At 31.6% G+C, this 18,005-nt stretch overlaps 2 protein-coding genes across 6 annotated transcripts; both read left to right on the forward strand.

Moving 5' to 3' along the window:
- The first annotated feature begins 1,313 nt into the window (after window positions 1–1,313).
- On the forward strand, window positions 1,314–7,266 carry LOC137812543 (protein DYAD-like). Of its 5 annotated transcripts, none has more exons than XM_068614599.1 (10): window positions 1,314–1,443; window positions 1,871–2,160; window positions 2,526–3,763; window positions 4,734–5,075; window positions 5,154–5,537; window positions 5,626–5,683; window positions 5,761–5,841; window positions 6,101–6,396; window positions 6,533–6,650; window positions 6,727–7,266. In XM_068614599.1, the coding sequence occupies exons 4-10, from the start codon at window positions 4,792–4,794 to the stop codon at window positions 6,820–6,822; spliced, it is 1,317 nt and encodes a 438-aa protein (XP_068470700.1). In that variant the 5' UTR covers window positions 1,314–1,443; window positions 1,871–2,160; window positions 2,526–3,763; window positions 4,734–4,791; the 3' UTR covers window positions 6,823–7,266. The 5 variants fall into 5 exon arrangements, with proteins under 5 accessions (XP_068470700.1, XP_068470701.1, XP_068470699.1 ...); XM_068614600.1 differs by lacking the exon at window positions 1,871–2,160 and having other exon boundaries at window positions 1,322–1,443; window positions 2,526–3,124; window positions 3,326–3,380; XM_068614598.1 differs by lacking the exon at window positions 1,871–2,160 and having other exon boundaries at window positions 1,322–1,443.
- A 4,773-nt stretch (window positions 7,267–12,039) lies between these two features.
- On the forward strand, window positions 12,040–17,495 carry LOC137812547 (calcium-dependent protein kinase SK5). Its single transcript, XM_068614609.1, has 7 exons — window positions 12,040–13,028; window positions 14,700–14,843; window positions 14,944–15,096; window positions 15,205–15,320; window positions 16,286–16,453; window positions 16,802–17,026; window positions 17,100–17,495. The coding sequence occupies exons 1-7, from the start codon at window positions 12,473–12,475 to the stop codon at window positions 17,253–17,255; spliced, it is 1,518 nt and encodes a 505-aa protein (XP_068470710.1). The 5' UTR covers window positions 12,040–12,472; the 3' UTR covers window positions 17,256–17,495.
- Window positions 17,496–18,005: the final 510 nt, after the last annotated feature.

The following is an 18,005-nucleotide window of genomic DNA, read 5'->3' on the forward strand; positions in this document are numbered from 1 at the left end:
TAGTAAATAATTTTTGTTAATATTATTATATTACAATAGATGTAGTTCCTGGAGGGTTTGAATAATTTAATTAATGATATCAAATTGACAATATATTTTTAGTAAACATTATTTTATTTTAATGGTTTTAACTTGTTATTTACTTTATGAATGATAAGAGAATGAGATGGGTGTGAGTTTCACTACCTATCTCTAACTTTAAAGTAAAATTTTGTATTCAGTTCTGTCTTTATTTTTGTCGGGTATGAATTTTGCCTTCCATTTTTATTCTCGTCAGGTATATTCATATATGTATTCATTACACTATCATAAATATTAATTAAATAATATTTTTACAAAAAATTCTAAACAAATAAAACATGATATTGAATAACAACTACATATAATTGAGATATAATTGAGATTTAATGACAATTATAATATGTATTATTTTTGCAAAAATGTCCAGAGGGAAAATACCTCGATTTTTTTTAAATAAACTGTAAATTGAATGTTGAAAAAGATAATAAAGATTTACTTAATAAATAATAGTTATTCAAAATGAAATGAAATTAAGAATAAAAAAAATATAAGTTTTTTATATTATATAGTAAACTGAAATTTGATATTTTTGGTTTTAAAATTAATTTAGTACACGTTATAAAAGTATATTAGTTTGTTATGCAATTTTTTTTTATCTTTGTAATTCTATATACCATATAAAACAAAATAACTCTAATTTTAGATTTGATAAACAAAAATTTATATTAATATAAATAATAATTACTTAAAAAAATAAAATATAACCAAAATTTAAAAAGTATAAATATAAGTTGATAGAAAATTTGTTAAGTTTATCGTATCAACCTTATAGATATGTTATCTCATTTAGATATGTTGTAATTCATTCTCAATTAATAATAAAAATATTTCTAATATATAAGATAAATGCAAATCTAATTTTATAAACTTTCAATAAAATTAACTCAGACTAACATCCACTTTACTATACAATAATAATTCATTTCATAGAAGTATATTAATTCATCATATTATATATTATGAAATGAGAATAAAATATATAAAATTATATCATATTATGTTCATTTCATAGAAGTATATTAATTCATCATATTATATATTATGAAATGAGAATAATATATATAAAAGTATAAATGTGAAACTGTATATTTTAGATAAATTTTTGTTATTTTTTATGATTTCTGTATATAAAAAAGCATGTATGTGATAGTTATTTTTATTTAAAAAAATAATATTATGGTTATTATTAAGATTACGACGATTATAAGTTAATGATGTGAGAGTTTTGTGCGTTTTGGCGGTTAGGGTTTAAAAAAGTGAGAAAAGAAAAGTTTGGGACCATCCTTCAGTAATTCGTTGGAAGAGCAACATTGTTAGCTTCACAGCTCGCTGGCTGGCTTGCTTTCTCACACCCTCGCCATTGTAAAACCCCTTTCTTCTCTTCCTTTTGTTTTCATTGAATTTGCACAATTCACCTTTCTTTCTTTAGGTTTCATTGTTGGTTGCACTCTTAATCGGTGATTCGCTCGCATTCTGTGGTTTTCCATTTAAACTGTGCTTTTGTTTGGTATTTGCGTCCCCTCATTTCTATCCACGACTATTTGTTTTTGTTCAATCAAACTTCTCCTTTTAACAATTAGTTGTTTGTGGATTGTGGTTGTTTTGTTGTTTGTTATGTATTTTACTGTTTTATTGTCTTTTTTTTGGAATATGGAATGCAAATTCGGATACTCTTCTGAATATTTTTCTCCACATCATTATGCTAAAGTGTTCACGGCTTATGATAGAAGTAAAATACATTTGGGTATGGTTCAAATTTTTACTAATTTTGTCATTCTTTTTAAACAAGATCATCTCTAGGAGAGACGGGTATCTTGGATATGGAGTAAGATATACTTGAGATGAAGTTGCTATTGTTCAAGAAATCCAGGATATGAAGTAAGATATACTTTGAGTTCAGATGAAGTTGCTACTGTTCAAGAGCTCAGTATATGTAATGATGGATAGAAAATGATTAATGAAGGAATGAATAGGATTGATAAAAAGATCTTTGGTATTATTTACTATCATGCTCTATAAGTGTGGAGGGAGGATGCTATTGCAACTTACAGATAAACAGAAAACAATACAGAGGAGAAGGTAGGGTGTACATCTGTCACCCCTTCCCACTATTAATGGCTTATATAATATATATTTGATACCCCACACACACATATTCACCCAAGTCCGAGTTTGTTATTTTTCCCCTTTTTTCTTTTCTTACGTACATTTCCATGTGGGTTGTTTGCCAACTGTACTTGGTCATCATTGCTACTAACAGTTTCCTGATTTTGTCGTCTTATTTTCTGATATAAAGGTCTCCCTGATGAAGATTTACTTAAATAACTTTTGGGGTGAAAGCTTATTAGGAATATTCATTATGGGAATTAGTAGCAGTATTGTTGTGTTCCAGTTTGGAGGCAATTTACCCCAATTATGATTTAACTATCAAACAACTTATGCAGGACAATGTTGTTAAATAACCAATATGGAACAGTGGACGCTGCATATACGGATCCCTCACCAATTGCCATCTGTTATTTGCCATTGTATGCTGCCTGCCATATCTGCAATGACACCTCTCATATTGGCCATGCCACATACTGTGGTGCCCATGATGGAACTCCCTCCTTTTCTTTTGTCTTTTAGGAACCTTTTTAAATGCTACTTCATGCATTAAATATACAAACCCATAACAGGTTTTTCTTTTTTGTTTATTTCTTTGTTTCTTTCTTTTTCTGTGCCTATTCATCATCACCTTTTCTCTCTTATTCTCAGTGTGGCTGTTCCTGTTCTTCATCTGTTGAATGTTTGTGTTATTGTTTTCTGCTTTTTATAATTTTAGATGTTCCATGTTGTTTATTAAACCTATAATGATGTACCCAAATCTTTTTTCACATATAGGTTAATACCAAGCCCCTAAAATCAAATTATTTTAAGATTTGTTATATTTTCTTGGATTTTAGTCTACAATTTTGTTGTTTTTAATTTATTTTTGCTTTCTTTTAGTATTCTCAGTAAGTGGATTTATGTCAAACTCAACTTCACAAAATTGGCTTGTAAGGTGAGAATTGCATTTCACTTATATATTATAATTTTAGAATCATGTTCTATGTTTTTAATTAAACCTATAATGTTGTTCCCAAATCTTTTTCACTTATAAGTTAATGTCAAGCCCCTAAAATCAAATTATTTTAAGATTTGTTATATTTTATTGAATTTTAGTCTATGATTCTGTTTTTAATTTATTTTTGTTTTCTTTTAGTATTATCAGTAAGTGGTTTTATCTCAAACTCAACCTCACAAAACCGGCTTGTAAGGTGATGATTGCACTCCACTTATATATTATAATTTGACCTAATTTTAGTTGATGTGAGATCTCTAACATGTATTATATATATATATGTTATTGTTTTTTGTTTGCCATGCCATCATCATATTTATATAGATGTGTTTTTGGCTCACCACCATATGGCACCTTTCGCTCTTGATAACCTTGACACATAATGACAATTCTGAAATGGTTGTCCAATTGGATAACTTGACTAGAATGCAGGCGATTAATAACTGTCTAATGCTCTAATGCATTCAAATTAGTTCTGAACTACATCCATCAAATACTAAGCCGAGTTCCCAACTATTGCGTCTCGAGGAACTATGTGGACGAGTTTCACAATAGAGAGATTCTTTGAAATCAGATTAGGTGATTGGTGCTCATTGTCTCTGGATCAAATGGTTTCTTGTAATTTCTTGTTTGAATAGGGTTTGGTATGGTTTTTTCTTGCTTATGCCAATGTGCTTTTGTCCAGTAAAACCATTATATACTAGTGGGAACTTTTGTTGATATAATCGTTGGAAATACTTAACATATGATCATTGTTGGATTGATTATCTATTTTCCTTTTTGAAGATGTAATGCAAATATTGAAGCTGTTTGAACACTCTTCTAATTCATTTATTTTCTTTCTCTCCCTCTTCATTATGGGCATGGGTTTATAAACATGAGTTATCATGGAAGTCCAAAGGCCAATGTGTTATGAGTATGGTTCACATTTCTATTAATTTTACTGGCCATCTTATATAAAGATGGAGACATAATTCGGACAATGTTGGTGCAGTTTGATAAACCGAGCTCATGTAATTATGGACATGGTTCACATTTCTGTTAATTTTAGTGGTCGTCTTATAAAAGTGAAGAGTTAATTCAAACAAAGTTGTTGTAGTTTAAGAAATATAGCTCATGCCATTTATTTACTTGGCTAGTCTAATTGCAAGGCAAAAACAATCCATAAAAGCATGCTGATGGCTACTTGCAGTATCATTCTGTTCCAACAAACTTGAATCCAAGTGCATGCATTAGAATTGAGGTATTGAATAACTTATACAAAAGATAGCTATTCAAACACCTAGGAGTTATTTTGAATAAACTGACTGGGGTATAAACGATGATAATTGTGTAATACATATTCTGATGTTTATGTACTTCCTTAGATACCAAGCCCACTGTTGGTTATAATATTACACATCTGGGTAATGTCATTGCGCCAAGTATTTTGGTTCTACTTTATTGTTTTTCTGAACTTTTAAATGATAATGCTATTGTACAAATATTGGATTCTTTTTTTCTGGATTATTTGTGTAAAAGAATTGTTTTTTAATGTTTTGTAATGCAGCTGATTGAGTTTACGGAAGCTTTGAGGAGCCAACAGAGTATAACAGAGAGCTGGACGAATGGGTCATTTGGGTGTTTCTCACCGTTTCATGTTCATTGGTCAGCATGAGGAAAATGGAAGTAAACTTTCTTCCAGTATTCCTGCGGTGGAGGAATTAAAAGATAAAGGAAAAATCATTAAAGGTGAACCTATCTTCATGCCAAAATTTAAAAAAAGAAAACGCCTTAGCCTAAATCGCCTTAGAGAGATTAAAGCGGATATGTGTGCCAGTACAAGGGAAAGTAGCAGTGGCATGCCCGAAACAAAGAAGAGTGAAAACAGAGATAGGTGGTCAGCTAAGAGGTAAGTAATTTATGATATATCCTTTCTGTTTTGTTACACTCTAAAAGTATATGAAGTTGAGACAGTAATGTAATGTAGGTACATGTTGGCCGAGCAAAGCATGTGGGAGGTCTTAAAAGGTGAAGGTGCAACGTTTGAAAATCCAATTACCCGACCTGCATTAAGAATGGCTGTCCGTAAACACATCGGTGATACTGGACTATTAGACCACTTACTGAAGCATATTGATGGTAGATTGGCACATGGAGGCACTGAGCGGTTCCGACGACGTTTCAACACCAAGGGAATCATGGAGTATTGGTGCGAGAGTGCTAATTTGGATGAAATCCGCCAGGAGACTCGGATGCAAGACTCTTACCGGATACCACCATCTACATTAAGGGCAGGCAGTGTTCCTGTGCAGAATATTGATTCTATTGATGAAATGAAAATGCTCAAAATAGAAATGGCTCAGATGAAGAGGTATTGAACTTGGAAACTCAAATTTCATAAATAATTCTGTATGCTTACTGTTAAATGTTGAATTTTAAGAAGTTAATTTGCATAGCAGGGATATACAGGAGCTCATTGCAAAAAAGAAAGAAAAAAGGGAAAGGTGTTTGATGGAGGTGAATAAGTTAATAACTCCATGGTCTGTTCTCTCAAATAGAACTTTACGAACTTTTATTTCGATATGTCTTGACAGGAGACACAAAGTTTTGTAAATTGGAAAGCCATGACTGAGGGGCGTGTAACTGAGATTTTGACTTCTTTGAAGGGTGTGCAGGTATCTAAGCAGCTTATTTCCACATTTTCCCACTATTTAAGAGTATAGGTCTTGTTTGACAGTGTTATTTTTTTTTTTTTAAGAAAAAGTGCATTAAATAAAATATACATTTAAGAGACTTCTAGAGATAGTTGCTTCTAAAAGTGAGCTATATATAAGCGCCTTTTATCTAATCTTAAACAAACTAGGCCTTAATGGGATTCATATTATGTTGAAAGTGTTATATTATATCCTTTACTGTAGCTTTACATACTGACAGGGCATGCATGAAGACATGTTGATTTGGAAAAATAAAGTTGAGCATCAGCTGATGGAAATAGCTAATAAATTGAGTGATGTGCGAACATTGAGAGAACACACCACTTCAAATTATTTTCCGGCAAGGTGGGAGGATTGGCTAGAAAGCACCAACCTAGACAATATTCAGGGAAACGAATTTTCACAATTGTTTGGGAATCCTGAGCTGCTTAATGTTCCACAAGAGATTGTACTTCAAGAGCCGAACTTAACTCTACCAATTCAGCTGCAAAGTGAAGAACTGACAAACATGAAGAGGTAATATAATAAAAATTATACTCTTTAAAGCCATTCCATGCACCCTTCCACGGAAAAAAAAAATAACGAAGGAGGAAAAGTGTTGGTTTTCTTCTCTCGTTAGTTCCCTTACTTCCCCCCCACCTTTTGATTACAGCAATTTGCAAGATTTGGTGCCGAAGAAGCTCGACGAAGATCAACCTAATGTGACCCCTGATTCTTCTAGGACGGTTAATTCTAAGTCAGACCTTGACAATTCATTGATATTGTGTCAGGTAATGTTGATATGTTACTATTTTCTCAATTTTTATAATTTCAGTTTAATATTTATTTTATATATTTTTCTCGCAGGAAATGTTCTTGGAATTATTTACATCGAGGGATAAAATGGAGCAGCAGTTATTGGAGATATCAAATACTGTATATGGCATGCTGACAATGAAATAGACTCTACATCAAATCAAAGTATGAAGCCTAATTTCAGGATTCTAATTTTTAACCATTTTCTTTTCTTACTCTCAGAGTGTAGGGTTTAGATATTGTACAGCGTTAACAATCAATGGTGAAGTAAAATCCTATTTCCAACCACAAATAGAAGACTCATCTGAATCTCACCCACAGTAAGCTGCAAATTGTTGATATTTTCCCCTGGCCTTTTACAGTACAGTCAGTTAGGTTATTTACGCTTCAGGGTTCTCTAGGTCATCGGTAGGACTGTTATTTCAAATGACAGTTTTTTAGTTTTGTTTAGTAAATTAACCTCCTCTTGGTAGTTCTTCTGCTAGGCTTTTATATAACTTTTTGGCTCGAGTGACTCATGAGAACATGTACTTAAACCTTATTTGAGGATAAGTTGCTATATGTAGAATTTCTGCAGTATAGTTCATCTGATATCGTGGACTATGTTATATAGCTGCCTCTCCCTCTCCTGTTTATTTCGTAACAATTCAGCTGTTCTGTTAGTGTCTTTTTCTTTATTTGGACACAATGCAGCTGGTGGTAATTAATATACGAATTACCAGTGTATGTTTTTAGAAAGTGTTTCATAAGAAATTAACATTGTTTTCTAATATTCCCACAATAAATTTATATGCTTGTACCAGTGTAAGTCTGTTAAACTTCTTAAAATAATTAAACTTTAGAATATTACCTTCATTAAATTGAAAGATGTGATATAAATAAGGATTTTGTATGGATTATGGATACAGGTTTTTCTAAGAAGAAATAAGTTTCAAGGAGTGCAGTGATGGGATGTGATCTATTTCTCAACTGATTTGTTGAACTATTCACCCATTTTTTTATTTTAGGAGAGCAATGCATTTTGTTTTACTACAGACCTACAAGCCATAAGTTTAAGCTGCTATATTAATATTTGAGCTTAGAATGATATAATAAATATATATAAATATATATAAAAATATCTTAATTTTAATTTCGAAAGTTTAATTTGCTGTCTTGAGGTTTGAGGTTAGAATCCCGGAGTATATAAAAATGTATTTTTTCGTTCAATAAGAATATCTATATATAATTTTAAGCTTAATTAAATTTATAATATTTGATTTAAAAACCTAACTATTATAAATTTTAATAATTCACTGTATTTAATAATAATTTAACTAATGAATATACTTGATCTACTAAAATATATCTCTCACTCCAAAAGGGGTTTTTCGTTTCTGAAATTTCATTTTATCCTTTTAAAATTGTATTTCAGAATAAAAAGTATGTATATTGGAATGTATAATCTGAAATACATATTGTGTATATTATATATTTTGCATTTCAGATTATACATTCTAATTTTTTTTTTTGGATTTTTAAAAATATATTTATATTTTATTTTGAATTTATTTCAAACATAATTCATTTATTTTAAAGAGTATTTTTGAATTTTAAAATAAATAATTTATTTAATAGAATTTTTTTAAATAAGAATAATATTCATCAAAAGTAAACATTAAGGAATGATGAATATAATCCGTGGATGTCTAGTGTAATCCTCACTCAGGACATTTCAGACTAATTGTAATACACTGTGACGCTATTGAGGATTTGAAGTCAATGTCACATTAATAACAAGATGGTTGACAAAGTGCAACCATCGATCATCAATGATAATAAATACACCTCATTAAACATGTAGGGGAGGTCGATGAATAATTTGCTTATACTTAAACTAACGCAACATATGACAATTGATCTTGAGACCATAGTTATCGCCTCAAAGATCAACTAGGTCAATGGTAATTTTAAGAAGTTCAAAGTATCGCAACATTAGTAAAATCATTGATTTACACGTGGATAAAACCAACTATACATATATAATATTTGACAACCCCATAAGAATACATTTCAAATTGTATATATAATTTAAAATGTATTTTCAAATTTTTGCGTATTGAAATGTATTTTCGAATTTGAAAACTAAATTATACAAAACCGTTGAGAATAAAAATATATCGTAAATATATGTGTCATGGTGCAGAGTTTATTTTTTATGTCCACAAATAACTTTTCAAACCTATTTCATGTTTTTCAAATAACCAAATAGTTTTTGTTTAATAACTTAATTATGCTCTGGTCTCACTGTTTGTTACTCACGTGTACAGCAAAATAAAAATAGAAACAGAAATTCGAGCGATATTTCCAAATTCAAAATAATTTTTGAATTCTATAATATCAAATATATTTAATAGGGACAAAATGATTTTTTCACCTTAGTTATGTTACGGGGTGTCAGGAGAAGCTAAGGTGCATGAAGAAACAACATTATTCTCTCTCAATTTTTTTGCTGTTGATTTGATTAAGAATCTTGTTCTTGATGATTCTTCTACAAGAACATGTTTATATTTATATTCACTGTTCTCTTTTCCTAACCTGTTTATATTACTTATCCATTCTCACATTCTGTCATGGTGCAGACTTTATTTTTTATGTCCACAAATAACTTTTCAAACCTATTTCATGTTTTTCAAACCACCAAATAGTTTTTGTTTAATAACTTAATTATGCTCTGGTCTCACTGTTTGTTACTCACTCACGTGTACAGCAAAATAAAAATAGAAACAGAAATTCCCATCATCACATTTAGGATATTTAATTCGTAAATAGGTCAAGTTGCAGAGAATAACTAAAAAAAGTTGTTTATGTCATCACTTTGTTTGAAATTTCGAGATAAATGAGAGTGAGTAGTGAACAAATCAAGAAACATTGTCTCTGACAAAAGCTTTCATTCCCTAATTTTAACATTTGTTTTAGTTGATTCAGTCACACATGTGATCCATTTGCTTTGTACATTTCCCTTTCAACTTCATCTCATCTTACACAAAACACTTCTGTAATGGCCGTTGACTGCACTGTTTTCACCAATTCAAGTAAAATAATAGTATCAAATTTTTAGTGTTATACCTCTCCAACAATCCATAAAATATCACACACACACTTTGTTTTAAATAAAAACTTTCATAGCAGATATCATTATCCAACTTCACATATATAATTATTTATCATCATATAAAAAAAATATTATTTAAAAAAATAAAAATATAAAAAGACTATACCAAAACTAATTTATATGTTAATAAAAACGATACATAGGTAGACTATATTTATTCATATGATAGTCTATTATACTAATGAAATTTTTTTCTATAAATAAATCTTAAACTAGCCAACTTATCAGTACACATATTTCTTTTTCGAAAAATATGAGTAACCCTAAATCTGATTTTCTCAGACACAATTATTCTCACAAAATATTATAGATACATATATCATGGATGTCTTTCCTCTCTCTGGAAAAGATAATTTAGAGATGTAATATTAACAAGTTATGATTAAATTCATATAAAGTTATAGCAACACTTCTGATTTAAAACGTTAAGGCAATAATAAGTTTGTGGATTTTTTTCTGTTGTTGAATTTTATTCCTTTTAGTTAAACCCACATTTAGATTCATAATTTTTAAAAGAAAAAATTGCAACATTACTTTTAATTTAAAACTTTAAAATAATATTTTATGAATTTTTTTTTATATATTGTTAAACTTTTTTGCTTCTACTAAAAGTATGACTAAATTTACATTTAGATTAAAAAAATGAAACACATTTTCAATACTGAAGTCTGAGCACTCAGAAACTGAGTGTTGTTTTTGTTTAACACGTTGTTGTGTATTATTTGTTCTATTATTCCGTTGTGTTACAATTGTGGGGTACCATGTTTCCTATCTCTGAGGTCATCCCAGAATAAGATTTATAATAATAATAATAATAATAATAATCTATAGAGAGAACAAAATATAACAGCTAAATTAAATTATGAAATCAAATTAATATCTTAAAATAAATAAATGAAATAAAGTTGTAAAAAAGAGTCACAAATTCATCACTAATTTACCTAAATTTGATAAGATTTAACTGAGATGATTTGAAAAATATAACATCATATTTTTCAAAGATGAATTTTAAGATTAAAAGTCGAAAACAAAATAAATTTCAATTAAAAGTCTATTACTCATTTTAAGATTTATTAATACTGTTTTATTAATTTAATGTTCTTTGCGACTCTGCCAGTAGTTACATTACAGTGATGAGCAAAACACACATAAGTTTACAAATTTATTTTTGATAAAAATAAAATTGACAAATGGTTAGAGTACTAGAAATATTTTGATAATAATTTGGTCCATTCTAGCTCATGAGATTAGTCATAATATGTTGAAGAGAAAAGTAAAGGTAACGTGTGAAAGTCAAAATCAATCAATTTTAGTTTGAAAATAGAGTTATACCAATATAAAATGGAGATAGAAGGAAATACCCTTTAAATATTGTTATGTTTAATAGGTTTTGGCAAATTCTTTCACAAGGAATAAATACTAAGGTTCTGGAAGGTTTTGTAAGTGGCATTGGACAACATGATTATAACTTTATACAAAATATAAAAATGGTGGTATTGAACAACATAATTATAACTTTATATAAAATATAAAATGATGTGAAATGAAAATATTACTCAACTTCGTACCATCGGTTCATGAAGTTGAAATTTATACCTATTTATATAAAATAAATTGTCCTCATAGATGTATGATCTCCACCATAAAACACTAATTAAAAATATTCTAAAGTAATAACGAAGATGTTAATGACAAAAGAATCACTATGAATTTAAATGTAAACAATAAATAATAACATGAAATAAGAATAACAATAACATCCTTTAAAGTTCTCAACTAAGATTTGGTTTGTTAGTTATTCATTGATTAAGTTATATTAAATCCGAAGAAAATTGTGCTATAAACAGCTTAATAATAATAATAATTACTATTATTATGTACAAATTCTTTGATCAAAGGATATGATTTAAATTTCTGTTCATTTTTTTTTCTCTTCTCAGTCAACTCTTTGTACTTTGTAGACTTCTTGAGAACTTATTTCCGCAGCCAGTGTTTCTTCCAAATCAAATTTTGAGCATGTTTTCCATTCTGAATAAAACCAGTGATAGTGACTAAAATATTACCATATTCTTATTTTTTTGGAAACATTTGCAGAAAATGAGGCACTTAAAAAGCAAATACTCCTTCTCGGAAGAGTATGCTTCTAGAGTTCCAAAAATTAAATGTTTAACAACTGTATATAAGCAGATAAAGAGTAACTGAAAGAAAAAGTAGTAAAATATATTTGGTATTATTGAATGAAGACAACTTTTATAAAGTTTAAAATAAAAAAAGGTATATGGTTTATTTATTTGACAAGTTGGGCAGATGTCTGCGGATATAATTCTGGGAAGGCATCATCATATATTAATAATCTCACAAAACAAGACAAGTTGTTCCTCAATTCTTCAACCCATTCAATTCAAACTTCAAAGCAAAACACCCATTTTTATTACACAAACCTTCTTCTTCCCCTAATTTTCTTTCCATTTCCGCTCCTCAAATCAAATCACCATGCCCAAGAACACGCTCACACTTGTAACTCATACCCACCACCACCCCACCTGAAAAACACAACCTTTCCTTTCTGTTCCAAACTTAACACACTTGCATAACTGTTGACTACTTCAAAGGTTTGTTTTTTGGGTGACCCGACAGAGAACAATGGCGGCACAATCGACTTCGAGTTCGACAAACGTGACGGTGAAGGCGGCGTGGGTTCTGCCGCACCGGACGCAGAACCTCCGGGAGGTGTACGAGGTGGGTAGGAAGCTGGGACAGGGGCAGTTCGGGACGACGTTCCTGTGCACGCGCCGCGTGGGTAGGGGGCAGTTCGCGTGCAAGTCGATTCCGAAGCGGAAGCTTCTGTGCAAGGAGGACTACGAGGACGTATGGCGGGAGATTCAGATAATGCACCACTTGTCGGAGCACGCTCACGTGGTTCGCATCGAGGGCGTCTACGAGGACTCCTCCGCCGTGCACCTCGTCATGGAGCTCTGCGAGGGCGGCGAGCTCTTCGATCGGATCGTCCAGAAGGGCCACTACAGTGAGAGACAGGCGGCGAGGTTGATAAAGACCATTTTTGAGGTTGTGGAGGCTTGTCACTCGCTTGGAGTCATGCATAGGGACCTCAAGCCTGAGAATTTTCTCTTTGACACTGTTGATGAGGATGCCAAGCTTAAAGCTACCGATTTCGGGTTGTCCGTTTTTTACAAGCCTGGTGGGTTGTGGGTTGAATTAGAGTTTGTGCTTGTTGTTACAATCTTCAATTTGGTTACTTTGGTGATGTGATGTGAAAGTGTGGGTGCTTTCTTTCCTTTTTTTAGCTTTTTGGTTTCTAAATTTGGGAAGTGGGTAGGGAGATTGTTGATCTGTTTGGAGGTGGATGGATAGATGCATGGATTCCTTATTCCAAGTTATCTCTTGTGTTGGGTCTTTAATGTTCTGTGTCTATGGAAAAGCATCTGTAAGAAAATGTCTTTAGAAATTAGTTTCTAACTCTATCTCAGAGATTTCCAGAGTTCACCTCCTAAAATCTGTTAACTTTTTATCAGGTGGGATGGTGTTTTGTTTTTGAATTTGGTGAGGAAGGGGTCTGGTTATATTCTTGGTTCGTTGGTTTTACTCCAAACTAGTGTGTACGATCTTCACTCCACTTCTGTGCAAAAGCCCCAATCTTTAATTTGCTTACTCTAATGTATGAGAGTGTGGATGGTTTCTCGTCGTTGTTTAGTGTTTTGGTTTCTAAATTTAAGAAGCGGGGTGGGGATATTGTTGCTCTGATAGGAGGTGAATTGATGAATTCCTTATTCCAAGGTTATTTATCTCTTGGGTTGTTAATGTTCAGGGTTTGATCTTCATAGAGTATTTGTTATGAAAGGTTGGTCTTTTAAATGGGTTTTATTGAGAAATTAATATCTGGGTTCACTCGGAAAAAAAATTCACCGGTTTTATATTTTTAATGAAACTGGGTGATTATTTAAAAAACAATTTGGTGAGAAAGGGGTCTGGTTATATTGTAGGTATGATTGTGCCATTTTAATTGGTGACTGTGAAAGATGCCTTTTTAATTGATTATGATCTGGTGGTTGCTGATAGGATGAAATTAAAGAAGCTAAGGGTGTGGGGAATAGTTGTGGTTGCTTGTGGTCTGTGTTTGTTTTTGAAATGTAATCAATTTGAGATTAGAATATTGCCTTCTCCTTTTCAAGTGGTTTTCCATGGTGGAACCTTGAAGAATATAATCCATTGATGTCTTGTTTCATGTGGATATTCCTAGATTTTAGGTCCTCCTTTTTCGAGATGTCAATTAAATTGAATAATGGACCTCGTTGTGTGTGAAATCCCTTTGGGCACTGAAGAATGAACTGGATTAGTTTATCTGATCAGGTTTAAAATAGTTTAAAAAGGACAGTTGTCTCAAACGAAACAAGAGCAGTTACTAACATTTTGTTCTATTGTTTTTTTGGTGTCTTATTTACACATGATTTTTTTTTTTCTATAAGCTTGGACTACATGTGCCAATGTTCACGTATGCTTTTACTGAAAAACTTGTAAAATAGTTGAAATCAGTATTATCTTTCTTAAATGGAGATTTATAGCTGCATCCTTTTGGTTGACAATTTACTCAGTTTTTTTCCTTGCAACAGCCTCCTTAACGTGTTGGGAAAAGGTTCACTTGTATCTACCTGTTTCGTCTTTGTGCAAATTATGAGTGTAGAAAAGTACCTGTCAGTAAAATATACTTAAAAATTTAAAATTTGAATAGAATTATGCAGTTTCATCTTACGGTTACAACTCATTTTTTGTGCCTTTCTCCATTGTTAGATACAAACTGGAAATGCTGTTATTCTGTGTATGCCTCTGCCTAACACAGTGAGATACTTTTCAGGTGAATCCTTTTCTGATGTTGTCGGGAGCCCATACTATGTTGCACCAGAGGTCTTGCGCAAGCACTATGGACCTGAATCAGATGTGTGGAGTGCAGGGGTTATTCTGTACATTTTATTAAGTGGGGTGCCACCATTTTGGGCTGGTAACTATTGGCTATTTATATGTTAAATTAATAGTTGGGGATCTTAGCATATTTGGGGTTTCTTCATTGATAATACTGATCTGCAATTTGTTACCTTCAGAAACTGAACAGGGGATCTTCAAACAGATTTTACTGGGAACACTTGATTTTCAATCTGAGCCTTGGCCTAGCATTTCAGACAGTGCCAAAGATCTAATTCGGAAAATACTTGATCAAAATCCAAAGACCAGGCTTACAGCACATGAAGTACTCCGTAAGTTGCTTAAACTTCTTGTTGAGCAAATAACATTATTGAGTTTCCAACGTTACTACATTAATTCTTAGAATGGCCTAAGAGCTGTAAGATGTCTTTCTGTGTCAGGCCACCCATGGATTGTTGATGACAGCAATGCACCAGATAAACCTCTGGATTCTGCAGTTTTATCACGCCTGAAACAGTTCTCTGCAATGAATAAACTGAAAAAGATGGCACTGCGGGTAAGGCTTCTTTAGAACTTTTTGCTAAGGCTAGAGAATTTGTGTTTGCCCAGATTACGAGATTTTAGATTTTTTATATTGGGAGGAAGAGATATAAAAGATAATGAAACAATGATTTGATTTTGACTAAGATGCTACAATGTATTGATGTTATTAAATTAGTTGATAATGTAAATATTTAAACTGACAGTGTATCAAAAAATAATAAATATCATTAATGACTTTTACTTTGTTTTTAAAACAAGTAAATAAATAAACTCATTCTTGATCACCCCTACCCTCAAAGCAAGGCCAAGGGTATTCCATGGAAGGGGGCCGGAAAAAGCAACATGGTTGGAATCAAACAATTGCATTATGTCCCAATGGATTTCTCAACAGCTATCATTGGTTAGATACACTTCATAGATGTGGTGGCTGCTTTTTACTTGTATATTGATTCTGGTTATACACGCCCTTTTGGATTCTGTTTCTTAATTTCAGTTCTCCGTTTGTACTTATGAATTATATATTGTTTTATTGAATATGGATCTCGAAGCAGCCTCATCCTTATTCTTGCATGATTTTCATATCTATGAGCCTTAAAATTGGAAGACAAAGCTTACAGAGGTTCAGTTCCGAAGGAACTTGAACCATTCTTTGCATGGAAGTTTTGGTTGCTTTGCTTCAAGTAGGGAATACCAAGGTTGGAAAGCTAATAGATATTGAAATTCCATCTTAAAAATTGTGATTTTTTTCCATAGTTGGTATGCTAAGTTTTCCATTAAATTAAGACAAATCAGTAAAAAGGAAACGCTATGCAATCTTAGCCTGAACTTCAGGGCACCATTACATTATCTGTAGTTCGTAAAACATCAGACTTCATAAAGACCTTCTGAGAATAGGAAGTCGAAAGTGATCCACTTTTTAGTCTTTCTGCATGCCATTCTAATACCACAACATTTATAGTTTATCTTGCTTAATCCTAGGTTATTGCGGAGAGGCTATCTGAAGAAGAAATTGGTGGCCTGAAAGAGTTATTCAAGATGATTGACACTGACAACAGTGGATCCATAACGTTTGATGAGTTAAAAGATGGCTTGAAGCGAGTAGGATCTGAACTTATGGAGTCTGAAATCAAGGATCTTATGGATGCTGTAAGATTTTTTTATGAATGCTAATAACAGCAACATTTCTCAACACATGGCATGTTTGGATACAAGTTAGAAGTGGTTTTGAGAGCTTCTCTTCTAAACATAAAATATACTTTTTCTCCGTAGAAAAGCTCTTCAAAGCTCTGAAAAACACTTTTAGTTTTGTATCCAAATAGACTCATACTGTAATTAAGTACATAGACCTAAATAGGATGGAAACTCACTGAGGATCACATGAATTTCATCAAACAGTAGCACTTTTTTTGTGTGAATATGTTGTTAATTTAGTCCATTATCATGCTGCTTTGCCTTTAATTTTGACATAAGATATTATCACATGGCATGGAACAGGCAGATATTGATAAAAGTGGAACAATTGATTATGGAGAATTCATTGCGGCCACTGTTCATTTAAACAAGCTGGAGAGAGAGGAAAATCTGGTGTCAGCCTTCTCCTATTTTGACAAGGATGGTAGTGGTTACATAACCCTTGATGAGATACAACAAGCATGTAAGGACTTTGGTTTAGACGATGTTCATATTGATGACATGATCAAGGAAATTGATCAAGATAATGTAAGTACTGTTCCATGTCTCTGTCGGTGGGAAGTTGCTTGTTGGGGGTATTAATGGAAGGTTTGTGGTGCAGGATGGGCAAATAGATTATGGGGAATTCACTGCCATGATGAGAAAGGGCAATGGAGGAATTGGAAGAAGAACTATGAGAAAAACACTGAATTTAAGAGATGCTTTTGGATTAGTAGACAATGCCTCCAATCAAGTTATTGAGGGCTACTCTAAGTAACTACTTGGAGACAAAAAAATCACAAAAAATAATTTACTTAGTTTCTACCTTGTTTGTAGCTTCTTGACCAAATTTTTCTTATCTATTAATAGACCCATCTTTTCTGGAAACAAAAGTTCAAATTCATCTTGATCTGGATCTGGATGAGGATCATGAAAAGTTGAAATGGTTCATACAACCAATTGTAGCCCCTTATGTGAATAATTTTGAAAGATATATTGGCATTAGTAATTTTACTAATTTTCCTTTAATATTAGAATAAATAAATAATTAAGCAAAATCTCTTTCTTTCTTATAACTAATGACTATTCAAATACAATTTACATATACTATTAAAAAATAATTTAAAGACATATTAGCAATATTTAATATATTATCATTTTTTTCCGTCACATAAATCCAATCCATTAGAAACTTCTAATTCTATTAGTTCATTTACTTTTTCTATATTCAAAGAATCTCACTTCTCTCTCCTTTCTTAACACATCCTCACTTTCCTATCTTTTCTTTGCTTCTCCAAGACCAAAAGAAAGTGAAAGAAAAGAAAAAAAATGAAAGTATACATGCATATGTGACTTCATGTGTAACCTATTTTTTACTTTCTCTAAATTCTCCAAGTCAAATAAAAGAAAACATATTGTTATTTTAGTTTTATTTTTTCTATTTATTTATCTTTTCACTATTAATGAACAACCTCAATTATGATTGATTCAAGATTAGAGTGTGGTAGTTGTTAGCATTGATTACTAA

Source organism: Phaseolus vulgaris, chromosome 2 (assembly GCF_000499845.2).
Source record: "Phaseolus vulgaris cultivar G19833 chromosome 2, P. vulgaris v2.0, whole genome shotgun sequence".
NCBI lineage: Eukaryota > Viridiplantae > Streptophyta > Magnoliopsida > Fabales > Fabaceae > Phaseolus > Phaseolus vulgaris.